Source organism: Zosterops lateralis, assembly GCF_965231275.1.
Source record: "Zosterops lateralis genome assembly, chromosome: 4".
Lineage (NCBI taxonomy): Eukaryota > Metazoa > Chordata > Aves > Passeriformes > Zosteropidae > Zosterops > Zosterops lateralis.
The window spans coordinates 39,019,996-39,045,275 of NC_139765.1; the positions used below are offsets into that span (position 1 = coordinate 39,019,996).

At 37.8% G+C, this 25,280-nt stretch overlaps 1 protein-coding gene across 1 annotated transcript in view; it reads right to left on the bottom strand.

The window, feature by feature from the left end:
* Positions 1-2,030: 2,030 nt before the first annotated feature.
* The window catches only part of MYRFL (myelin regulatory factor like), a gene marked incomplete at its 5' end in the record, with an annotated part of 39,776 nt that continues 16,526 nt past the window's right edge, over positions 2,031-25,280 (bottom strand). The window contains 18 exons of the mRNA XM_083860708.1: positions 2,031-2,382; positions 2,476-2,550; positions 4,587-4,695; positions 5,651-5,725; positions 5,947-6,034; positions 8,212-8,286; positions 12,507-12,663; positions 12,777-12,828; positions 12,949-13,020; positions 13,817-13,902; positions 14,625-14,688; positions 15,281-15,444; positions 18,835-18,944; positions 19,449-19,557; positions 19,942-20,142; positions 22,925-23,015; positions 23,572-23,682; positions 24,942-25,018. Coding sequence (XP_083716834.1) covers positions 2,296-2,382; positions 2,476-2,550; positions 4,587-4,695; positions 5,651-5,725; positions 5,947-6,034; positions 8,212-8,286; positions 12,507-12,663; positions 12,777-12,828; positions 12,949-13,020; positions 13,817-13,902; positions 14,625-14,688; positions 15,281-15,444; positions 18,835-18,944; positions 19,449-19,557; positions 19,942-20,142; positions 22,925-23,015; positions 23,572-23,682; positions 24,942-25,018 — 1,803 coding nt within the window. The 3' untranslated portion in view covers positions 2,031-2,295. The remainder of the gene's footprint in view (positions 2,383-2,475; positions 2,551-4,586; positions 4,696-5,650; positions 5,726-5,946; positions 6,035-8,211; positions 8,287-12,506; positions 12,664-12,776; positions 12,829-12,948; positions 13,021-13,816; positions 13,903-14,624; positions 14,689-15,280; positions 15,445-18,834; positions 18,945-19,448; positions 19,558-19,941; positions 20,143-22,924; positions 23,016-23,571; positions 23,683-24,941; positions 25,019-25,280) is intronic.

The following is a 25,280-nucleotide window of genomic DNA, read 5'->3' on the forward strand; positions in this document are numbered from 1 at the left end:
GAATTGTGGTTCTGGCCAGAGACTGTTCTGAACGATTTATACCCTGTCTGTCCCTGGAGCGGACATTGTGATCCTCCCCCTGCCGCTTGGCACTCTGGAAAGGGCTTTCTCTCAAGACAACCTAGTCGCCCTTTGAGACTTGTTCAAGAGCTGTTGGACCAGGGTCATCTGGAACCTTCGACCGGTCCTTGGGACACTCCTGTTTTCTGCATCAAAACAGAACTCTGGGAAATGGAGGTTGTTGCAAGACCTCCAAAAAGTTAATGCCGTGGTGGACAGCATGGGGAGGTTTCAGGCTGATAGGCTGTCGCCACCAGGCTTCCCGCAGATTGGCCGATCCTCATTGTGAATCCGAAAGATTGTTTGTGATTCAGTTGCATCCTACAGGTATCATGGGCCAATGGAATGATGAATGTCCCATCCCTTGCACGTTTTTGGACTGGGTCATCCTGCCCCATCTGCCGCAAAAGACGGCAAAATTCATTGTTTGAGCTGATCGCTCGATTTCAGCCACAAAAGACGGAAATCTTTTTGTTTGAGCTCATTGCTCAATTGATAATTAAATGCAGGCAACAGTGTTTGCAACTGATGGGTGCAGATTTTTGTAAAATTCGTACTCTCAGTTTTATGGGAGGCATTTGAACGGAGCTTTGTAAGCAGTGTTTTTCTGCTAAGTGCTCTGAAAGTTTTTTAGGGCAGATCACCTGTCATCTGCCCCGCCATGAGCTGTTGCACATGGCAAAATTCTATAATAATACCGAGGAGCCAGTGCACTGTCGTTACTGATGGTTTGGGAAGGACACAAAAGGCCATTGGTACTTGGAGGATGGATCTGAGTGGCCAGTTTGGTAGGTCATGAAGATGGGTCATCCCAATTGTATTGAGGGCTTACTGTCATGGCATTTCCAAATTTTCCCAGGAACCTTTCCATTTAGTCACGGACTTCGCTTGTGTTGCCAACATGGCACAGCAGTTGAGTCATTCAGTTTTGAAGAGAGTCAGCGATGCTGCTTTGCTTCATTTGTTGATGACTCTGTGTTGTGTTGTTGAGGCAAAAAAACCCAAAAAACCCAACAACTTCTAAACAAAAATGGGGAATGCAGGGTGAAACCCCACAGTTGATTGGCAAAGCTTTGCATGCCATCAAGCACCTGACTGGTGCCACAGAATTCTATTAACCCTGCCATGTTGAAAGCTGGAAACTGTGACCAAATGAAAGGCAGCAAATGGACGAACCATCAAGTGATGATTCAGATGCGAGATGTGAGTGTTCACTCCGCTGGTCCTTCCACCAGACTGAACAATGATCATTTTTCTTTTTTCCTAATGCAGAAAGAGTGAGATGTCACCCTAATCCTTAGCCTTCTGATGATTGTTTACATATTTTCCCTTGGAGTCTCTCAAAACAATGTATATTGCTTTCATTCCTCTCAGTGATGGACTTGTGGATTGACCACTGGGGTCAGAGAGGTGTTCCTCTCATTGACCAATCCTTGACCAAATCCCAAATACTATATAAACCCTGAATCATAATAAACTGCCTTCTTTTCCCTGCTTCTACCTGATGGGTGAGTATGGTTCTTTTCGTGTCCCTTACTGCGACACTCCTTGGAGTGTGTGTGGAGATTCCTCCCTTGGGTGGGGATGCCTCTTAAGGTGAGCTAAAGATGTTTGCCCACAATCATTGGTATGGGTGAGTAACATTGATCTCTACTCAAAATTTGTTTCTTTTTTGATGTCTTTAATATCATTGCTTTGATATAGTACACTATCATGTTCTGTATTAGTAGGGTTAGCTTCTATACCATGTAGTAAATAATTCTGATTTAGGTATTTTTGTCTAATAATTTATCATAATAAATAATTTATATTTATATATCTGCATGACAAAATTGTACAATCACATGTGTATAATTCCTTAGAGTTAAACCATTGATCAAATCTGAAGCTAAGACTGGATCCAACCACACCTAGCCTCCTCACTGAGAAGTTTAGAAAGCCAGAGGTCATTCTGCACCTTGTGCCTCAATGGGAAGGCTTCTCTAGTAAACTTCAAAGCTCCCACTCCACCCAAAACAACATCATATACTCCATTATCTCATTTTTTTTTAGAAACAGTTTCTGGAAATGCAGACCTATGGTTGTTATCAAACACTTTATTTTTCAACCTTTTTTTTTTTTAATTTAAAAGTGAAAAAACCCAAGAAAGTCCCATCCAGGGTTATTTGCAAGTCTCTTTTTCATATTAATTGTTTCTTCATCTTTTTCCGCAAAGAACTGAATATTTACAACATTTTAGTTACACTGCCGATAAAAGTAGAAGTAGTAATCAGTAAAAAATATTCCAGCAAAGTAACGGTCTGTTGAGCAGCTAGCAAAACCCTGCCAAAAAAGAATAAAGGAGATTCATATAGGAACTTTTGTCAGTTCAAACGCAATTTGTCTTTTGGTGTGTTGTCATTTGGAAAGGCTTACCGGCACAGCTACGCGGAAAGAGTATGCGCTGTCAAACAACTTAGCTACAGGGAGAGCCCAAACGTGCTGGCGCCCCTGGGTGAGAAATGAGAGACAGATTAGATAACCTCATTTCCTGGGAAATTGGAGAGGAGGATAGACTCTGGCAATATTTAATTGACAAATGCAGTGCAAGGTAATTATACCAAGCCCTGATAACTACAGTCAGAGTAGTTAAAGACCAAGGGCTGACTTTAAACCCTACAAATGTGGGTTTACTCTGATCAGCTCCACATGGGAACTGGCAGGCATCTGACTCCCAGTGACACTCAGCTGGCTCTGAATAACTGGATTCCATCGCTTCTTTTCTAAGCAAATCCCCCAATAAATAGGGATTGTTCCTGATGTGCCACATGGCCTAAGAGCTTTAATTTGTAATATGAGCAAATGGCAGTTCTGCTGACTTTGGAACGGCAACTTTAGCAGTGCCCAGAAGACAGAAAATTTCCTCCATATATTCTAAAGATATGGGTAGCGTCTTCACTCAGTATTTCAAAAACATACCTGCAAGATTTCATGCTATTTTTTTCACATGCTAGTGTTCTGCCATGCAAAAGTGAAACAACATATTTTGTACCTGAAATTTTTATGCTACAATGAATAAAACAAAATTCAATCCTCGCCTTGCTTTTACTTAATGATCCACTGTAACTTAAATTTCTAGTGTCTCAAATCCATCCTTCTTTCCTCACTTCACTTTCTGACACATCCTCTCTGCTGGAGATGTCACATGACAAAACTTACTTGGGACTGATGAGTCCAAATGATTGCTATTTTGCCTTTTGGTAGGGAATAAGCCTTCCTAGCCCTAGAAAAATCCTCTTGAAAGAAACTTCTTCAACCAGGCAGCATTTCTATTCTAAGTCACATCAAATCTGAAAGCTCACTGCTGCTGGAGGCTAGTTAGCTTTAGTCTTTTGATGTGGATTTCAGCTTGACACAGGAAATCTCTTTGACCAGTTTTGTCAGTAAGCTTCAAGGACATTTCTGCATTAAAAAACTCTCTACATCTGACTTAATTCCAATTCTGTTGACATTATGGCAGACAGGTCAAAATTTGGGCTTTCAGATGATGTTGCCACTGTTACAGAGAAGCCTAAAACTTTTTGCAAAGACATTTGAAAAGTTAGCAAAAAGTCAGCTTAAGACTGGAGGTATTTCAAGTGCTGTAACTTGACTAAGCACAAAAAAAAAAATTAAAATCAATTAAAAACATGTTATGTATGGGAGCATAGATCAGAATTCTGAAGAAGACTCTGAAACTACTTCCAGATTCAGGGATGTTTCTCCTACAATGTGTTCAGAAATGCTATTATCATTGCTTCTGCTTTTCCTACTGTTTTAACCAGAATAAACATTTCCAAAAAACATTGACAAACGGGAGACTTGAAGGAGTCCTGTATGTCCAGGGAACCTGAAGAGAGTCTAAAACCTTCATCAATTTACTGGAGATGCTTAAATATTTGCAAGACCTGGTCACCAAATATTTTTTAACTGGGAAAAGCTAACCTGTTTTGCCAGCTTTTGCCAGTCCCCATTGAGGCAATCCAGTGAATGACACATTAACAACTTTTACTTTTAAAATGAAGAATTTTCCCTAGAGGGATTTATTGGTAAACTCGTGTTCGCGCAGAAATAGAGCAAAATACTACCATTGTTACCAGCAAATTCTAGACTTTAAAACTGGAATTCATTACCCATAAGATAATAATGAAAACTGTAAAGTAGATGAGAGTTTAGAGGAGTCTCCTAAAGCTCTGAGTGATAAGTTATTCCCATTTCTTAAGTATCGCTGAAGTTATATAATGAGTTGTAGTGGTGACTTCGGCTGAAGCAGAATCAAAATTGTCCTTGCAGAGAATCATTGGATAGATTTTTATAAAAGTCAGCAGAAGACTGGCTCCTACAAAAAGATTGCATCTTATTATGGTCATGCCAAAACCAGGCATGACTGACAGATTCAAAGTACCAGCATTTGGATTTCTAGCACTCCAACAAAGATCAGAATTTTGCAGCCATTAGTTTTATCAAAATGATTCCCAAAAGCCAGAGTATTGCTACAAAAATCTTACCTGTGTGGTTTCTTGGAAATCCTTCCTACTGTTTTGGCTTGAAGAATAATAAGAGCAATAATTTCCAAATGTGACTTTACAGAGAAATATAATTAATGGCTCTGTGGTGCTTCAAGAAACAGAGAAAAATAAGAATAAATTACTTTATTAAAAATAAAATAATTTGTCCACAAACCAATATTCAAAATAAAATCATACTCAGTGAAACTCTGAATATGATGTATTAATCCTACATGGGGGGGCTGTACTATTGGATTATAATGACATACATTTAAAAGACAAATTTTCAGTGGCTGTAGAAAACAAGCAGACATATCAGGAGTAGTTATATTTCATCCGAAAAAGGCAGATGTTTATAGGGCTAACACTGAAGATCAAAATGCTGGACAGGTCCTATCTTGCAGAGACAGGAGTCATAAATTGTTGTCAAGCAGATGGTTTGGCAGCTGTTCTGGCTATTGCTGGCCTTTCTCAGAATAAAAAGTCCAAAAGAAAGGATTTGTTCCCTCCAGGAGAACATGGTGGAGGTGGGCTTTTGAGGAGAAAATACCTGCTGAAAGGAGTAAGTCTGCTGCTTTTCCCTGCTGTAAGTCACAATTTTATGCATTAGCAGAAGTTCCTGCACAAGAATCCCCCTTTTATAGGGCTTGGTACAACAGGCCCAAAGAAGGTACTCTCTGGAGTTACTTATGCTATATTCCTAACAATGTTTCTCTAAGACAAAAGACAAATCAGAACCCTTGGCTGGAGACCACAATCCTGCCAATACATTTGAGCACACATACACGTCTGCTTAAATGATTATTAGAATAAAAGCTTAAGACTTCTGTATTTCAATACCTGCAACTTCAAGTGAAATTCTCCTTGAGCTCAGACTGGTATTGGGCCCATGCAACAGCAAGGAATCTACCCCAAAAGTCTACATTAACAATTTAGTTTTGCATAGATTTTTCCCACTCCTCTGATAAGGACAAATTTGTGTAACAATAGATATCAGGCAAGAATTTCTATCAAATAAAGAATCACTGTTTTCTTTTGTATGTATTCCTTTTGATTGTACTTACTTTATTTCCAGTGAGATTTCTACATCCATGGGTGTGTATTTGTTAACAGGAATAACACAGCTGTAGTTTCCAGAGCTGAAAAAGGTTGCATTAATACACATGGAATTTTGAGATAGACAGTATCTTCACTAAAACCTGGAAATTGCACTTAAATTTAAACGAACAAACAAACAAACAAAAAATAGAAAGGTATCAAAGACTACTGCATGCTAGAGGAAGCAACTGTGAGCAGGAGCTAACCAGGCCACATTAATGGTGTTTTATTCCACCACAGCATAATAAAAGAATTCACCTACCTGCACTGCGGATTTTTACTACAATGGCGATGGTCAATTCTTTGCTGAGTTTCCAAAATCTGTATGGAACTGACTGTCGTATCAATCCCTAAAAATATTAAGAATAGTGGTTTATTCTTGGTTATTCCAGAAATCTTAGATAAAAGCATAATAAAGCTTTAGTTAGTCTACTGCCTTGATTGCCACAACAGGATTTGCTGCAGGTCTAAACTAGCACTCAGTTAAAAACCTCTGGTTGATTACCTTCATTCTGCCATTGGAGATAAGATCTTTGTTCAGTTTGTAAGGACAAATATCCTGGGAACCTAACATTGCCCTTTTTTTTTTTTTTTTTTGCACAGACATTGAAGGCTACTTTGGTAGCTGCCCAAGTAAAACTCAAATATCTCAACATTTATTTTAATGTATTAGAAGCTATACTCATTCGAGTAATCACTAACTTGAAAAATCTACTCTTTGTTGAGAGGAATATGAATGCAACAAAAATTGTTTCTAACTCTCTGTGGAAGAAAACTACCCAAGTTAAATGAAAATTATAATTTCTGCATATAATGTTGCCTTGAATTTGGAAGAACTTTTGTTTTTGCTAGAGTTTTGTAATATTCTACAGATAGATGATGAGTATAGCCACGAAAACATTGTTTTTCCCTTTGGTGGACACCACATGTCTGAGAGGGCTGTCCAAATCCTTCCAGAACTCTGGCAGCCTTAGTGTCATGACCACGTCTCTGGGGAGCTTGTTCCAGTGCCTGACCAACCTCAGGGTGAAGAATCTTTTCCTAATATCCAGTCTAAACCTCCCCTGACACAACTTTATACTGTTTTCTTGGGTCTTATCATTGATCTCCAGAGCAAAGAAATCAGTGTCTGCCCCTCTGCTTCCCCTCATGAGGAAGCTGTGGGCCACCAGGAAGTCTGCCCTCAGTATCCTCTTCTCTACGCTGAACAAACCAAGTGATCTCAGCTGCTTCATGAGGAGCAGCTTCCTCTGCAGAGCCTTCACCTGCTCTTAAAATGTGGTGCAGAAAGCACAAGGAGGACTGGGTTCAGCAGGCCCAAGCTCTTCACATCACACTATGCACACTGGGTTTGTGTTTCTATTCCTCTGGTCTACAGCAACCATTCCCTACTTTGCAGAGAAACTTGATGAGTATAGGGTGACCTGTTCACTGATTATCAAATCTCTGTGTGGTAGTATATACTTAATTTTCAGCATGCAAATATCTACAAGTGACAGAGGGAAATTGAGCACGTTCATCTCAGAGAAGTAGCACAGGAGAACATTTCCCTATGGCACAACAACTCATTACATCCTGTAACAGTGATGCCTCAAAGGATCTCATCTGAGGTGTGTGTAACCATGGGAAAAAAAAATCAGAAGGGGAATGATTTTTTCCAGATCATCCCACTGGGGCACATCCAGGCAAGCAGAACCTGTGTTCTATTCCTCACCTGCTTTAAGTGCATGGTGTAGATGTCTAAGTCTAGATGTTTTATCATCCAAATACTGCCTAGTCTTTAATCAAATATTTATTTAAAAAAAAAAATACAAAAAACACCAAGCTTTAAAGCAGAGGATCCACATAAACCAAAAAGACACAAGGCATCATCCTGCTCATACTGAATGAATGCCAGAGCATGCTGTTACAACATATGTAGTCAGCAGACACTCATCTTTACATTAAAAAAAAAATCAATATTTTCAGCCAGGCTGTCTCTGACAGCAGTTTACAGTCACTAAAAGGAGAACCTGAAATCAAGCCAAACTTCCTGTGTCAAGGAACTTAATTTCATCTCCTCTGAAGGCAGTGTCAGGATCTGAAGGTAGAGATGGCCTCTTTGAGCAGCTGATATTTTAATCCCTTAGGTGAGGCAAACCCCAAACACTTCCTTCACACCGTATCATGAGTTTCCTGCACATGAATATCACACTCATATCCTTAAGCACAAGATTTTAGCTCATCAAGGAAAATGCCACTTGTCATTTTATTGTATCTGAAGCCAAGCCTAAGAACTCTCTAGGGAGGGCAATCAGAATGTCTATAAAAATCTAATGAAGATGTAAGAAAAAACTGAAATTTACAGTGATTCACAAGTTTCCTGTGGTTCACAGGAACTAGACTCACAAGGGCTAATTCTAATCCTCTATAATGGAGAATTATAACTGAAATGTCTCTAAATTCCAGAACCAGAATTCCAAGCCTAAAAGTAGATCTTGAAAGTTATCCAAGTAATTTTTTTTTTTCATTTAAATAGAGGACTTACAGTCATTTCCAAGACCAGGTTTTGCACCAGGTTTTTTGACCGGATCTCGTTTGGGTAACAGGTCACTTTTGTTTCCTGTGAAAGGATGAATGTACAAATATTGCCCATTAGTCTTGCACGACTGTAACAGGAAAGTGTAAATACAAAACTAGAATAAAAATATTTCCAAAACACAGCCTAATAGAAAAGACTTCATCACACACAGAGAACATCACCAATTTCTATAGAAACAGAGAGCCAAGCTTAAAGTCAATATGCAGCCAGGCACTTCAGCACTAATCTGAAGAAAAAGCTACACCTTTCTTATTAGTGAGAAAATGGCATTAGGAATTATAGGCATCTGGCATGCAAATACAGGCTGGGGGAACAACTTGGATTTTTGAATGTGAGATATTAAGTTACTGAGGGCTGAGCCAGTACTTCAGAGAGAGTGTGCATAACCAAATGTAAAAAGCTAATACACATCTCTAACAACATGATCACCATGTTCACTGATGTCACCTCTCTAACTCCAAACATGGAACTAGGCTGTGTAATATAAGATGGTGACTTCTTCTTTTAATTGTTATTCTATTAATTTTCTCAACACTTGCCTAGAAAAGTGAACTTTAAAGGTCTTATTCATAATTACTACGTAGTAGAACCTGGGGCAGGCAAATGGCCCTTCAAGCCCATAGGACATGGTGTAATGCTATTCCTGTGCTTCTATGCAGATTGCCAGGGAAGAATCTGTTCAGAGACACATTGCAAGTAAACTGGCCCTGGGAAATGCTGATCTTGCCTAAACTAATGTGCTTCATTGAACATCATAGAATACCAAAATACTCCATTACCATGTTTTCCAAAGGAAACTTTCTGATTTCAGAATTACTGTTTCATGAAAGGAAAGAGGGATCAAAATGCATTATTACTGAGATTGAAACAAGACAGCTGGATTGACCTTATTGTTTTCGTATTCATTCCAGATTTGGATTTTATTTCAGTATTGGGAAATAAGAAAATCCATACTTTTCTCACGCTAGTAGGTGACCAAGAGCATAAAGCAACTGTAACATCTGGAATCCAAGGGCCCAGAAGCAATGTAATACAAAATCGTCTCTGGGATTTAAATCTGCCTTGTGTTTTTTTAGAAACTTCTCATACTGCTGACAGCTATTCCTTGAATCCATTTCCTATTTTCTAGCTCATTATACAGATCTACAGATTCTGCCAGAGTTGGTGGTAACTGCTACATTTTGTAGTCATCTGCTGTCCCATTTCATTATGCAGTTCCACACACCTAGAAAAATGGCTACTGGACACATGCAATCACTTACACATGTATAGTCATCTTGGGGCATATCTAATAAAAGTCTGTCCATTCTCTCATTCCTCCCTTTAATTCAAAAACTAATTGTCACACATTCATTTTCTCCTGATTTCTCTTAGTAGTCCAGATTAATGCTATCAATGTATTAAATTCTGTAATTTTTTATTTTCAATAACAGAGAGCTATTCTGTAGAAAACCTATATCCCTTAGTAGAGGTAAAAGATTACTCTTATATAGATAAAATATTTCAGCCTGTGCAAGTGTCAGTAGGAATATTTATTAAAAACTTAGAATTAGTAAACACTTAAAACTGTGATTCTTTTGCAGATAGTAGAAGAAAGCATTAATCGGTATCAGAATTTTGTACAAAAACTAGGACAAAGACAGATTTACTTCACTAAGATTTTGTCTATTTAAACTGAGTCAGTAACCAGCATAGAACTTTATTTTCGCTTGGGTTTTCCCTCATCATAAATTACCATTTCATTGTTTTTTCAGATATTGCAATCTAAATTTTGAATACAAGGTGCCAATTGAGAACACCAAGAACTACCACAAAGCACCACAGCAACCTTCTATAAATTGTAAATAAAATTCCACTCTTTCACATATAGTAACACTGAGAGCTTTCTCAAAGGCCCATGTGGGATGTGAAGACCCAATTCAATACCAAATATAGAACTACAAGCATGACAAGAATGTAATGAGGAAAACCATAATCTTCAGATAAGATTAAGAAAAACTCATCCAATAAACTTAAGACTTTTTTTTCCCCTCAAATACTCTATGGTTTTGATTCAAGTGAATTGTAATATTCTGTAAGCAGCGTGGGAAAAATCTGCTGATGATTTCTCATCATGGTGGTACTTTACTAATGGATCTGTTAACTACCTTCTGAAGGCAATAAATGTGAATGCATGAAGCTGACCAAAATCCAGCAGGAGCTCTCACTAGCCTTTTACTGTGATAGGAGAAACACTGGGGAAAAACAACAAGGACAGTTCCTGGTTATTGGTGACACTTAACATTAAGGGGAGAGCAATGAGCACTAATGGCATGAAAGCAGAGAGCAGAAAAAGCCCAAATGCTGAAGGGTATTCACAGTCCTCAATTCCACTGAAATCAAAGGAAGTTCAAAAGCCTAAAGCCTCCAGACAAATCAGTTAAAAGAAAATATGAGGAAAAAAGGTCACATTAAGCTAGATGACATACAGATGTGCTGAGTCTTTGTTTAATAAATTTTCTTTTCCTTATGAATGCTTTTGTTACTACTTGAACTTTTTGAACAGCCTTTTCATCAACAAATCCAGGATGCAAAGGATTAGGAGCTACAGTGGATGCACTCCATAATAGTCTGCACCCACTGAATTCAGGTATTGCACTGTGGAGCAGCAAAAGGTCTGTAATAACTCCTAAATTAGTATTTAATTTAATTGCAATTTCAAACAGTTCTACCTTTCCATGAATCGGACTATTCAGCTGATTCTAAAGTACCCACTTTTTATCTTGATTATTCCCTATATTTAACTCTTAGCATTTTGTTCTGAAAACATTTTCCTTTTAATTTATCTTAGCTACAGCTACATTAAACAGCTTGTTGGTTTTCCTTCTGTTTGGATTTAATATTGACATTGTTACCTTCCATCTGGGGATATATTCAGGTTCATTAAACTTGTGCAGAACTGAGATCTTTCAGTAGCTTTTGTACTGTGCTGATTTTTCACTCTTGGATCCACCTTTAATGCTATTTGGAGCATAAGACCTTGAGAAGGTAATGCTTTGTGTTTATTCTTACCTTCTCTTTCCACCTAATATCAAAAGCAGCCAGCTGAGGATAGGTTTTCATACTTCATTTTCATCCAACTACAATTCCCTCACTTATAAATGAGATTAATGTCTTCTTAATTAATCAACACTCTTTCAGGCTTCAGAGCAATACAAATCACTCAGGAATGACCTCTCGAGAGCACTGTATTGAGCTCTATCTGCCACAGGGCTTACTGCAGCACGGATCACACGAATCACAAGGACCACTCACATACAGCTTGTCTGCAGAGTAAAAAATGGCAAGTGGGTGAGCCCCGCTAAAACAGTTCATGGTGAGAGTGTCACAGCAGTTGGTAATGCCTGCGCTGGCAGACATTGGTACCTCAGAGGCTGAACTGCATCCATCCCCAGTTTCACTTCACTTTGTCAATTGTGCTGCAAGAATTGTTCCCACGGCCAAGATAGGAACAGTATGAATGCTGGTTTAGTAATATTAACACTTGCTTCCAGACCCTGGAAGTGTTAACGGCTGGGAAAGAGGAATACAGATTCCTATAACTTATGCATACCTTTATGCATTAACCCTTTCTTACAAATATTATAAAAGTTATAAACAACACATCTTCTCATAAGGTACATATATAACATCTGGCAGACAATATCAGTAAAAAAATGCATTTCAGTAAAAGTATTTCATTTTATAGTGCTCTGCCTTCAAATAATGCTACTCAAAACCCCTGCCTTAACAATCAGAGTTTTAAGTGCAAGTTTTATGTTTTCAGGCAGTTGGCATTCTGTTTCTGCCCATAGAAAAGATGTAGTACCACCATATTGTGACACAATTCAGTGTTTTGGGGGTTTTTACATCTGTTAATTCATTCTCTACTACCCCTAATCAACTTCCATCCAACTGTAACCAAAGGTTAATTAAAGGGATTAGTGACTTTTCAGTTCACATGAAATAATTTACCAAGAATGGCCAGGAAGAACACTGCCACCAGACAAAATATCTTAGCGCCCCAAATTCTTAAGGGTAACCAGGCCAGATTTTTCAAAAACATATTGACTGTAGTGATTATTAGTTATATAAAGATTTTTTAATCCTCTGAGCTAAGCTCTTTTGTAGAAAGCTAACTATCTTTAAAGATTCTTTCACCTTCCCCCACATTTTCCATACAGTCTCTGCTCAAATTATAAATAATTAAATTTTCAACTTACGTATTTCTTTTGCATTGTTTCTTTCATAACTCAGAGATTTGACTTTTGATTGATGAATTGGACAACAATAGGCCTTGTCACAAGGCAAAATGTCACAGAAATTCACTTCAGGGATCCTGCTGATGGGCTGTGTGCTCTGAGAAACTGTGGTTTCCCTCTGCAATGCTAAGGGAAAAAAACCCAAAAAAAACGTAAACCAAAATATAATTCTCACAAATGCCAGTGCATTTTATAATAGCCCATTATGTGTATGCTGATCAGCAAAGACACAGTACCTGCTGTGGTGGTAGAGGGAGAGACTACAACAGAACTTGAGGTACTGCTGATGAAGAGAAACAATTCATTAAGAAATGGACATTAGAGCGGAGGACCAAAACAAATTGATCCACAGTCTATTACTGATTCTACTAATTTGAATTCACTAATAAATTTAACTACTTGCCTGTAAACTGGATGTTTTTCAAAACGGCTGTCATGAATGCTAAGTAAATATAGGCTCCATATTGTCAAAGCACTGTAGAAAGAGAATTGTTCTGTAGATCTACATCATCTTTTATGCAAAACAATATGAATAATACCTTGACAGCATTGTGTCAAAATGCAGACATGCAAGTGTTAACTATCTGATCCCTTTCTCTTTAGTGGGAAAAATTTCAGCTGAATTTAATGGGGTTAATAGATCAGATACTTGTATACAGTAATGTTGTGTTCATATACTTGTATTCAACACAAAATATGGCCAGTTTCCAACCTAAATAGAATCACATTGTCAGGTCAAAGTATTCAGGTCACAAAGAGATTGTAAGCCATGGGTTTTTGGACTGGAGACAGAAAATGGCAATCTCAGAAGTCCAGAGACTTCAAGAAGTCCATACTTTCCTTTGCACAAGTCCAATGTCACAAGTTACATTTACAGTCACATAATTCCCCACCACAGTGGGATTGAATTCAGCTTCATTTCACATAACAGAATCACTCTGTACATCAGAAATTGTACTTAGGCACAGAATGATTGGATAAAACATGTAGAGTCCAGTTTTACACCTGTAATACAAGCCACTGAAGTACATTGAAAGTTCACCATACATTGTGACATGGAGAGAGATCAGCTGTGTGTCCATCACGCAAGTACCTTACTTTTAAACAGTGGTTTCAACTTTTCAGTATTACCAGGGATATTCATTGTTAATTTTAATACATTGGGTTCTTCGACTAGGAAGGGAAGAGGAGGAGAAAAAGTGCTATATTCTTTCAGATAAATAGAAAGGGGGAAGGAGAAACAAGTCAAATTGTTGTTAATCAGTTGTTACCATAGTGCCATAATAGCAATCAAAGCTATTATAGTCACACGGAAAATCTTCACAGAGCAAGATTCTTTGGTCTTTGACAAACAAACCTAGGGTAAAAAAAAAAAGTTTGGTTAATTCAAGTGGCACATATCTAAGCAACTAGTAGTAGATTAAGAAATGTTACACTAGGTTGACTTTACATCACCCTTGTTTCTTTCATGGGCACCCTTATATAGGGGTCAATATCTAGAGAGGAAAACTTTAGTAATGAAAAGGCCCCTAAGACTGTGAGTGCACTGTGCATTGTTGATAGTGTGGGGACACAAACATTACAGAGGAAGAAAGGATAGATAAAAATAACAGCTCCTCATCCTTTCTTCCTGCCATTTTTCATACTTTTGAAGTATTTCAAAATCAAATTAAGAGCCCAGTAAATGTCCAGGACTAAAAGCTCAGCAGCTTTCAGTACATGCTCAGACTGTGTTAAAGCAAGACTGGTATAAATACAGAAGAAAGGCACTTTCCAAACAAGTAGGATAATCTTAGATGATGGAGCATTTGACTGTCATTATGATACAAAGCATATTTGACTTAATATTTTCTCTTTTGGCACTGTTAAAAGCAAGGTAGGCAAATGAGTGTTGGTTTACCTTAAGGAACAGGGCTTGGCAGCCTAGGAAAACTGTCTTGAAAAAGGTCAATATATGTATTTCCTCACTCATATGATCCCTTTAAAAAGAGGTATCCACTTCCTATACCACAATATAGGCAAGAGAAAATGAAAGCAAATCACAATGAATGACTCAGACAAGGATTTAATTTCACTCACCTTCCTGGATTTTAGTGGGACTGATTTTATTGATGGCAAGAGACTATTAGCTTGACTATACCTGCTGTAAGAGACAAGATCTTTTTAACATTCAAATTCTTCAGCAACTAATTAATGAAGAAAATACATTTTTAATGTGTTAATGTCACTTGCTTTTGCAATTTTAACATTTACAAAAGGAAAGGCAGAAGTGTCAGATTCATTTTCAAGGACAGAGGTCTCCAGTTAACTCATTCAGGTGAATGGTCTTAAATGCTACATTTGATTTTGAAGAAAACCTGGGGAAATGGCTTAGAAACAGGAAATGTTCACCACTTCCACTGAAGCACCAGTCAAGATTCTTTCTTGAAGAAGAAGCTCTGTGGATTTGCCTCAGAAGCAATTTCCAAGTCCCAGAGCTGTAACTGGACAAAATCTACCCTTTACTTTACGCAACAGAAGTAATTACAAAACTTACTGCAGTTTAATAGCCATTTCAAACATTAATTTTGTCAGTGACTAAAATAAATATGGGAAATTTGGGGTCTTTTGCACAACTTAAATACTGGAAAATAGCTGAACTCTACTGTCAAGCAAAATCAGTTTTCACTTCTATCACAGAGATCAGTTTAACAATTTGTGTGACAACTATTAGAGAACATCTCAGACAGAGGTACCTGACTTTGCTCTCTTCACTGACTGTTGACTTTAAACTGTTGAGCCGTTTCAGCCTGGCCAGCTTCCGGTTCCACTGTTCCAATTCTTCTATTCTGACTTCAAGATTGTTTGTTAGTTTACAAAGCTGCTTTACAGCACCAACATTCTCCATAAAGATCTGATCCTGAGAAGAAAGCAATGACAAAAGTAGGTACATAGTAGATACATAGTACATTCATCAATCAGATGTAACAAGCAGAAAATGAGTGCAGAATTTACCTATATAAATACAAGTTATCTCACTGTAGATGGCATGCAGGTATGACAATAAAACCCTTTTGTTAGACATTTAATTTGGAGTAAAATGAAAATGATGACTTGCAGAAAAATTTGAAGAGGCTGAAAGGCTTTTTACACCAAAAATTTAAACTGTATTTTACTTTCATACTGTGTTGAAACCTTAACACTGTTCCAACAGGCATCTACTACTTGATTTCCAGTGCTGCAGCTGAACATAGATTTTAGAATCCCTTAGCGGAATGTACATCCAACCATCTCCCTACAGGCATTAGGTAGGCTCAGACAAACCAGAGTTTCTATCCATGTTGTACACATAATGTTAATCACACAGAGATAAATGAAAGAGATTAAAAACCAAACCAGATGTCAAGCTGTGATTGTACAATATTTTGCTCTCCCCTTCACCCTCTCCAGTCTCTTACAGGAATCTTGGAGGTTCTAATAACATGATCATCTATGCAAATAAAACAGTTCAGACACCCTCCATTTACTCCCAGATATTTTACCCAGGAAAAGCCTCCTATTCTCCTACGCCTGCTCATGATCTAGGTATCTATCTGATGCTGGAGAAGCCCTCAGTATAGCCATCCAAGTAGTAACTATTTTGTCCATTTCTGAGTCAAAAATGGTTACTGATCCACTGCAGGAGCATAGTAGAAAAGTACTTTGTTTGCTGTGTTTGAAAGAATGGCTTTCTCATACTAATGTACAACCAGACTGGTGCCATTGGAGGAAGCCATTACTGCAGTTAATGTTGCTAAGTGTTCCAGTCTAGTCAAGTTATGCACAAGTAAGGTAAAAGCAGTTTTGCCTTTCACATTGTAAAAGCCATGCATACCTTTCTTTTAAAGGACTGCATTCCACAAAACCAGACAGCATTTCATGTAATCTGAATCAGAGCACATTATCAGTGTCAAGTCACAAACTTCCCTACTGCCAGAATACCAATTGTCCCTTTAAATAAAAAGTGACTTCAAAATAATCTCTTGTACCTAGAATTCCTAGAATTCCTGTAAGTGAAATCACTTACATGGACACTTGCCCTCATATCAATGATATGCAGCAGCTGCCCTTTCCATAGTCTTCAAATCAAGCATGAATTGCTTCTAGGTGGCTTCAACTAGCTGAGAAAATTGCTCTTCTCGCAAATAGAAGGAATACTCTATTTGAGGGGAAAAAAAACTGATCAGAATTTTACTGCCCCTCTAGTGACAAAGTACTGAGCACACTACAACTGAGAAGAAAAAGATTCTGTCTCAAAAAAACAAATTGCACATAGTTGAGATATTTCTCTAGAAAGTAGCAGAGGCTGGTTCAAATGTGTAATGCAATCAATTAATTTTACAGAGTTCAACAGCTCCAAAATGACAAAGAGATGCAACAACAGCGAACAACAACCCTACTTATCTGGAAATAAATATGGAATACGAGATAACAAAGTTCAAGGTCTCATCACCTGCCAAACTGAAAGAAAAAATATGAAGCTGCCATTTACTATTGAAGCTGCTGGAAACTCCAGAAATTCAAATCAGATGTTCCACCTGAACAAGATATGTTCCAAATCTCCGAATTCAATATAAACCTTAAACTGTTAGATACAGATCTCTCCTGATCCTGTCACCTCAAAGGTCATGGAACTGACATTCCTACACTCAGTCACAAGTGTTAGGAGAAAGAGGAGAAAGCCCAGATTTATCTGACCATATTAAAGCACCAAAGTGCCTGTGAAGTAATCCCAGATCCAGATCTAGACAAGTAGTCAAGAAAATGCTAAGCAGCAAATAAGCCATTGCTGTAACAATCCATTCCTGTTTGGGCCACATACACAGCAGAATTACACCCTACAGGGATGAACAGAAAGTAGGCATTTTCCATTTGTAGGTCACATCCCTGGAAGACATCCTGGCAAGCACTCTCCAGAGACCCAAGATACAGAGAAGAAAGAGAATGATGGGCCCAAACCACAGTGCTGTGAGGCACTGTTAGAGATGGTATTTCGTGTGATATTTCAACAAGGAGGAGATATGAATCAAAAGTTCAATTCTCCAACCTCAACTTCTGTCAGACAAAAAACCTAACTACCCCAAAGAAATTTTGGAGGCATTCAAAAATGCAAATGATTCTACTGCTGTCATACAATATAATAGGAAGGCCTAAAGGGCAAAACTAACCTGGAGTCATCTACCACCATAGCTCTTCTACTAGCATGTAGAAATCAGCTACAGGCTGGAACCCTGACCAAATAGAGCAAATTTTCTAAAAGTCTTCTTTCAGTTTTATTCAAGATATCTAATTCATACTTCTTTTATATGGAATGCAACCTAGAAGATTTAAACTATGAATTTAAATTATTTATAGCCTATTAAAAGATGATAAATGAAATGCAACATTTTTGTAGATATTTTCTCCAAGTTTGGTGGCATTTTCTATAGAATAATAAAAGAATGCATTACGATAATGAATGCAGGATTGTGTTCATTATATCATCCAGACAAGATAAGGTCACCTTTCTCTAAAACCTCCCTCTTCTCATTATCAGCTGCAAATGGGAAAAAGCTGGGAAGTGGTCTTCGGCATGCAGTGAACCGGCACTCAGCAGAGGGGCTGCTTTGGGACAAGTGCTGTCTGCAGCCTTGCAGGACTCTGTGACTGACTTGCAGTCATATTTCTACAGGAAATGGAGGAGAAGCAAGTACAGGACAACACCTCGGCAGTGTTTTCGATCTATGAGCATGGTAACTATTTTGTGTGCCATTTCATAGTATATGAATTTGAACCTATAAAAAGCATTTCAGTTAACCAAAAAAAAAAAAAAAAAGCCCCTACACACAGAGCTAGCACTTGGATTTGGTATGTACAGGTTATACCAGGACTGGAGTAAGTTTTTATTTAACATATTGAATGCCATCATTGCTTAATTCACTTGCGGAACACTTAATTAACTGAAACACTTAAACACAAAATAATGTTTTGGAGTACCACTTGTTGAACCAATGCTATGAAATCACTGCCCACTTTTGTTCAGAAAAGTTAGGGCTTTTTTTTTTAACTGTATGTTTATGTAGTATTGTAATCAGTTTTTAATATAGATACTTCTTCTCATTAAAAGATTCAGCCCTTTACTAACAGCTGGTGGTTCAGTTTTTCTCAATGATTCACTGAACATCATTTCTGTAACATGTGGGGGACTACAGTTTCCTATGGGACACAGTGTGTGGGGCACATGAAAGAACAGTCTCAATACACACCCCCACTTTCTCCCTCAAGACCATACCTTGTCAACCATGAGAAAGTTTTCTATTTTTTCTCCATCATTACAAGCAACATCTCCAACTTCTCTAACAGCTTCGGGTAAAAGCCTCTTCACTTCCTGGGCTATTATTCCTGTTCAGGAGGTAACAAAAACTAATGTCAGGAAACACACTGGCATATCCACTGACCATTCTAAAAACTACGGGCAAAGCAAAAATTATCTAGAATTTCTCTGTGGTGGGAAAAAAAAAAACCACCAAAAAAACCAAACCAAACCAAACAAACAAACAAACAAAAAAAAAAAAAAAAAAAAAAAAAAAAAAAAAAAAAACCACCACCACCAGAAACCTTTAGAATTCTTTTCTCTGCAGACAGAACAAAATTGTTTGTAAGGACATAATTAATTCTCATTAAACTTCTGGAAAATACTTCTCATCTTTAAAAATTGAAACAGATATTGTAAAATTACAAGCAATACCCAATTTTGGCATTTTTATACCGCAAGAAATACACAGCAAAGTGTGCAATTGCAGAAACCTAATAATGAGGATGAAATAGCAGGATATTAAAAGACCCTATGGCACAATAAATATCAGTAGATGTTAATGCAAAATGGGAACAGAGCTGACTTTATACCTGTTTCATGGGTATCTTTTATTCCCATAACAGATGCAAATTCAGGCTTGTAGTCATATTCCACCAGCCTCATTTGTGTTATTCTCCTCAACTGCTCATTTGTATCGACCTAGTTGGAAAAATACCAAGATTTATATGTTGAAACACTAAGCATGACACCTAGGACACAACTGAGAGAGCAACTAGCCTGACAAAGTCATTTGGCCAATCATCACGTTGAAAAAAAAAAGACAATCTTCCCATTCCCCACTACCAGAGTGCTATTTGTATTTGTATTGCCAGTTACCCTTCTGTTTGACAACTCCCAGTTTCTAGAGAGAGCCTTCTCCAAAGTCTGTAGGTGATAGTTCTACAGAGCACAATGGTATATTGGGTTTCTTTAAGCCAGCTTTTCAGCACAGCCAGGATATAGGAGCTGCTTCATGTGTCAGAACAATGATCCACACGTGCTGTGGTGCAAACATACGTGCCCTAAATACTGCACGGCCCTCACCTCCCGGATGTTCTGTTTTGCGCGGCTGTCAGATGGGTGCATGACTCTGCCCATAACTTTGGCATTTCCGCAGACAACCAGAGCTTCATCTGGTGCATCTGTGTTAATTCCTACTCGACCATGATAGGCTATTGTCTCTGGAACATGCCCTCGCTGCCACAGCACATCACTGTCATTCTCAAACTGCCCCGGGTTAGATGCCTGGAAGAAAAAATTTTTGCTTAAAGATACAGTATAGTGTAGATAAACTATTGTGTATTCTGCTAGAAATTCAGGGAAAATGAAAAGCCAAATCTTAAATATTGAAATTGTATTCAAAAGCTTTTTTAGCACACTAACAGAAAGAACCAGAGTGGAGTTACTTTTAAGTGTTTCTGCTCACACAGCACTGACCTCGTGCTTTTTTCCCTTGAATTCTACTTCACTAGCACCTTAAGCTAAATTGACTCAGTCCAAAGCTTTCCAAATTTTAACTCTGACATTATAACACATAACCATTCTTTATCTACCACTAAATTTTAGCTGTGACTGGAAATCAGAAAAGATAAGGCAAGGCACAGATTAAACATATGTGATTCATAAAATCTTCTGTAATGTTTTAAATCAACTCATACTGAAAATTTCATGTTAAGGAAACAAGGTCTTTTAGAGAACACCAATAAAACAACCGAATGTGTATAACAAGAAAAGGTATTTGGTTTCAGTAGTTCATTTTGGGTTGTTTTGGGTTTTTTTAAACTTTGAATTCAGGCCAAAGCACAATCATGATAAAAAAAAGCCAGTCTTTCTCAAGGCTTTGCCAGCTACAAGGCCAGGCACTGTGTACTCACCACTGTTTGTCACAATTAGAGCATGATCTGATATGCCTGATGAGCACCACTCAGCTGGTAGCTTTGTTGTGTTGCAGTGTGTAAAGGGCCAGATGATGAGCTGCTTTTTCTCGCAGTGCATTTGCATGGCTTTGCCACTTTTAGGCAGCCAGTGGCTGACTCGCTTGACCCTGCCACTGAAGCCCTGTTAGACAGCTAGAAAATTACTTCTTTTCCTTCTGTTTTTCCTGTAGATATTTTCACCACTTCAGACCAGAGCCTCTTGACCTTGCTGCCTTACTGCCTTCTTTTTCCTTTGTCTGAAATAGTGGACAGGTTTGAAAAATCTCATTCCACTAATTCCTGTTCAAAAACTGTCTCACATGCATGGAAGGAGCCCTCTTCATTGGAATTTCAAAGGAATTTAATATTAAAAATCGTGGGAAATATAAATTTCTAAATCTTACATTAAAAAGATATATCTTGTAAAGTAACAAGTATGAGACAAATGTGAAAATTCAACAGCTTCCCCAAATTATTAATGTAGTGACATCTGTAACACTGTCAGATCCAGAAGGAGAAAACCAGATGAAAACAGGATTGTGGAAATTAATGGACAAATAAAGGAGAATAACTATATAATACATGAAGGAATGATGCAAACACTGCTTCAGTTTCCCGAAGCAAAAAAACCCCACAGCAGCAGCCAGGTTGATAAAACGTCTCAGTGAGGCAGAAAACTTCTGAACTCCACATATTGCTTTCAAAGCCTTTTTACAGCTCCACCCAGAAATGAGCTCTGGGCCATAATGCCCCTCAAAAACCTAACTTTAACTACAGAAAGAGGGTTTATGGCACAAGAGGATGCTCAGATGAAAACGGAACCAGGACTGAAAACCATCTGAAAGCCTCCATCTTCCTTTGGAAACCCCTGAGCAACAACTCACTTGCTGAAGATTTGCCCTTTTGCTCCCTCCAAACCCAAATGCTAAACCAGACCATAGTCACAAGCCTAGGCAGAGGATGGGCTGCCAAAAAGGATGCAAGCAATAGCCTGTAAAAAACAATGCCAGGACTAAAAGCTTTTGACAGCCCTCAGCTTTCTTTAGAAGCCTCTTCCCAGCTCTACTTAATACACCTGAGCTTCAGTCTTGCTTGACTCCAAGCCAAAATGCCAAGCCTATTCCTCTCCATCAGCTGAGGGCTAGAAAGAGTCCATGCAAACAAGCAGCAGCTCTTCAGTTGACCCACATGCAAGAGTTCAGTGAGCTGCAATCTTCCAGAGGCCCTCTCCATCTTTGGCAGCCCGGCCACATGGCACATTACATATTTCCCATCTTTCTAAGCCTTAAATGTAATATTCCCCTAGAAATAACTGTAACTCCAGTTTATGCCCAGTTCAAACATCAACCACCATCCACTGATCACAAGAAAAAGGGGGCAGGACTGAAAGCTTTCAGCAGTCCTCACCTTCTCTTGGCAGTCCCCTTTCAATCCCACTCATTGTGGGGCTCTGCGTTTTCTCTCTCTCCTAACCCTAATTCTCCATAGCTCTTGTCAGCACTACAGATCAGGGGTTTTTCTCTTCTCTGAGTCTAACTGTAGGCTAAAGCTGAGCACTAAAAGAAAAGTGTTCTGTGAACCAGGCAACTTAAAAGTAACAGTTAAGAGGAAAAGAGATTATTCTTCCATTTTTTAAATTTGAAACCTATATTGCTACCATCTAATTGAGAGGTGGGACACTCTGGATATACACTGGAAAGGTGAAGCTATGGCTCTTAACCTTCCTAGAGCTGCTTGATCTTCCTTCCTTTTTTTCCTTCTCATCCTCCTTGGAAAATGAAGACTCTAGCTAATGAAAGCTTTTAATAAATTCCTGGCCAGTGAAGTAAATTGTTTCATAGCAAATACAAAAAAGTCTGGAAATATATATATATTGTATTGGAACTTATAACAACCTTTGTTTTAAAATCCTTCTATAGCTCTACTTATAACATCTTTAATTTCTGATAATTAAAAGGTAACATACTCATACAACATGCAACAGTAGGTTTTTTCTCAACCTTTTTGACTAAGTGGTAATTTTTATTCCCAAGAATCATGACCCCTCAATCTCCTGTGAATATCAAAACAGTAAATACTTTTACATGAAAGTAATACAAATTTATACCTACCCTCACAATGATCTTTTCAGAGACATTTGCAGAGAGTAAGTAGAACTGGTCCTGAGAGACAGCATACAGTCCAACTACCAGCATGAAGTATCTAATTTGAAATGGATTTAATCAAGAGAATAATTGAAGTAATTGTTTCTCACAGAAAAAGGAAGTTTTAAATACAGATGTTATTGATATGTAAAAAGACAACGGTTTTTAAAATGTATTTCTTACAACATTCTTTCTCTCTTTAAGAAATATGCTCTCAGAAACCTCACTATCACCGCAAATTAGTGAAGACTACAATAATTTTCACAAATTCAAGTAATGAAGCCTCAAAGATGAAAACCTTTCCTGCCTCAGAAGAAAATGACCATTATTTGGGTTTTTTTCTTTCCTGATTTTGTCAGCCATTATTCTAGCTATGATTTCCAGAAACTATCTCAAACCATGAGGATGAAGTTTGGGGTGTTTTATTCTCGTATCATTCTGTGATACGAGATTCTGTGATTCTGTAGAGAAAGAGGCTTTAAAGCACATACCAAGTATTACTGAAAAAACCCACAGATTTGATAGCAGAGATTTTTCACAAACATTGGCTCCATTCTCAAGTAGACCTTCTCTTTTCTACTTCTAACACACAGGTCAACTAGCTACAGCAATACCTCTGATTAGGATTAGGTTTCCCCTTTTTTCTCATATTATTTGCTGTTGTTTCACTGAAATGCAGACGTCCCAGCGTTACTTTAGTTATCTGGTCCCCTGGCAGATCAACTCTAAAACAGAAAAGGAAACAAGATCAGGGAAGTAAGTCTTTGGAGATCGATCTGTTCAAACCAGGTTTCCCAAACTCATTAAAACAACTCTGAGAAAAACTGACAAATCAATAAAACAGAGGAACCCCAGTAAAAACGCAGCAACCCTGGTTTCTAAAAAAATGTATTAAAAACAGTGGCTACATCAAGGAGATAAACAGGATAAAGTGCCAGCAGTAGGAAACTGTTCTTAGTAATAAGAGTCTTATGTTTCTTAGTCTGTTTGTACACAGTCTTGAATATAATAAAACTGCATGTGTTCCATATGATGGCTATTTGCTGCTTGACAGGATTAATAACTGCTTGCTTATTATTGGGCCTGAATTTCCACAGGAAAATTAATAGATCTTACTGTTTGTCCTTCTGCTCATCTGCACCTAATTTACATGTCTGGAAGCACACAGTAGATACCTATGTTTCAAATACATAGTGGTAGTCCTCCAGAAAGTGATAAATAATACAAATAAAGAGTCTTTGTAGATAAAATTACCATTTCTCCAAATGGTCACACATAAAATAATTACATACACACAGAAGCTATTTGTCAGTACACAAAAGGAAGAAAAATGTAATGAGAGAGACAATTTAGTGAAAATCGAGCTCTTCTTCCAAGCTCAAAGTTCAGTTTAGGTGATAATATAGTTCAGCCTTTATCCCAGCACTGTCCTGTCTAACTTAACACTGTCTTCTCTCTTTGTACTATAGAGCTTATTTAATTATTAATAGAGAACAGAGTAGCTCCAACATAGGAAACTTATGCCAGAAGAATAAACATTGATTCTGCCAGGGAGTTAAATGCTCAAGAATGGCAGAGCTCCAGAAAGATGCTGCATATGTGTTTCTAGCAGAGGCATTCCCCCTTAAAAAATGCTGTAAATGTATCTCATGTCCATAGAGGACAGGAACATTCTGACATTTTTTAAGCTTGGAAATGCATCTGCCTTACAGCTCTAAGCAGCGTAAGAGAGTTTCTAGCTGAATATAAATATTTTGGATAGACATACGTAACACATTTGTAAAGCTGTTGAAAATTTTCCTTAATGAAGTGTTATCAGGTACATATAGCTACTGTGATTCCATGCGTGCGACCACAATGAATCTTGATAAAAATCAGAAAACTATTTTAGAGCTACTGTAAGATTTCAAGAAACAACTAATTCATATTTCAAACCAAGAATGCGTATTGAAACAAAATGGAATAATTTTCTCAAAAATCTTACTTAACAGGATGAAAAGGCTTTTTGCTTCGATCTGATTGAGACTGTTCAATAGTAATTGTTTGATTTGGAGCTTCCACCTATAAAATAAAAATAATTTTCAAAAATGACAGAATATTAAATTTTCAAACACATAAAAATTGAAATTAAAAGGCAAATTGTGCCTAAAACAGTGAAAATGCCCTCATTTCTAATGGAACAACATAGAAATTAATAGAGGAACTGATTAGTGATCAATTGAAAATTGATATCTAATCTGAAGACCCGAGTCTTTTTGCAGATGTAATTTGAAAGAGGAGGGGAAAAACCCAAAGGAAAGTAAGTGCATTCATTTACAAAAGA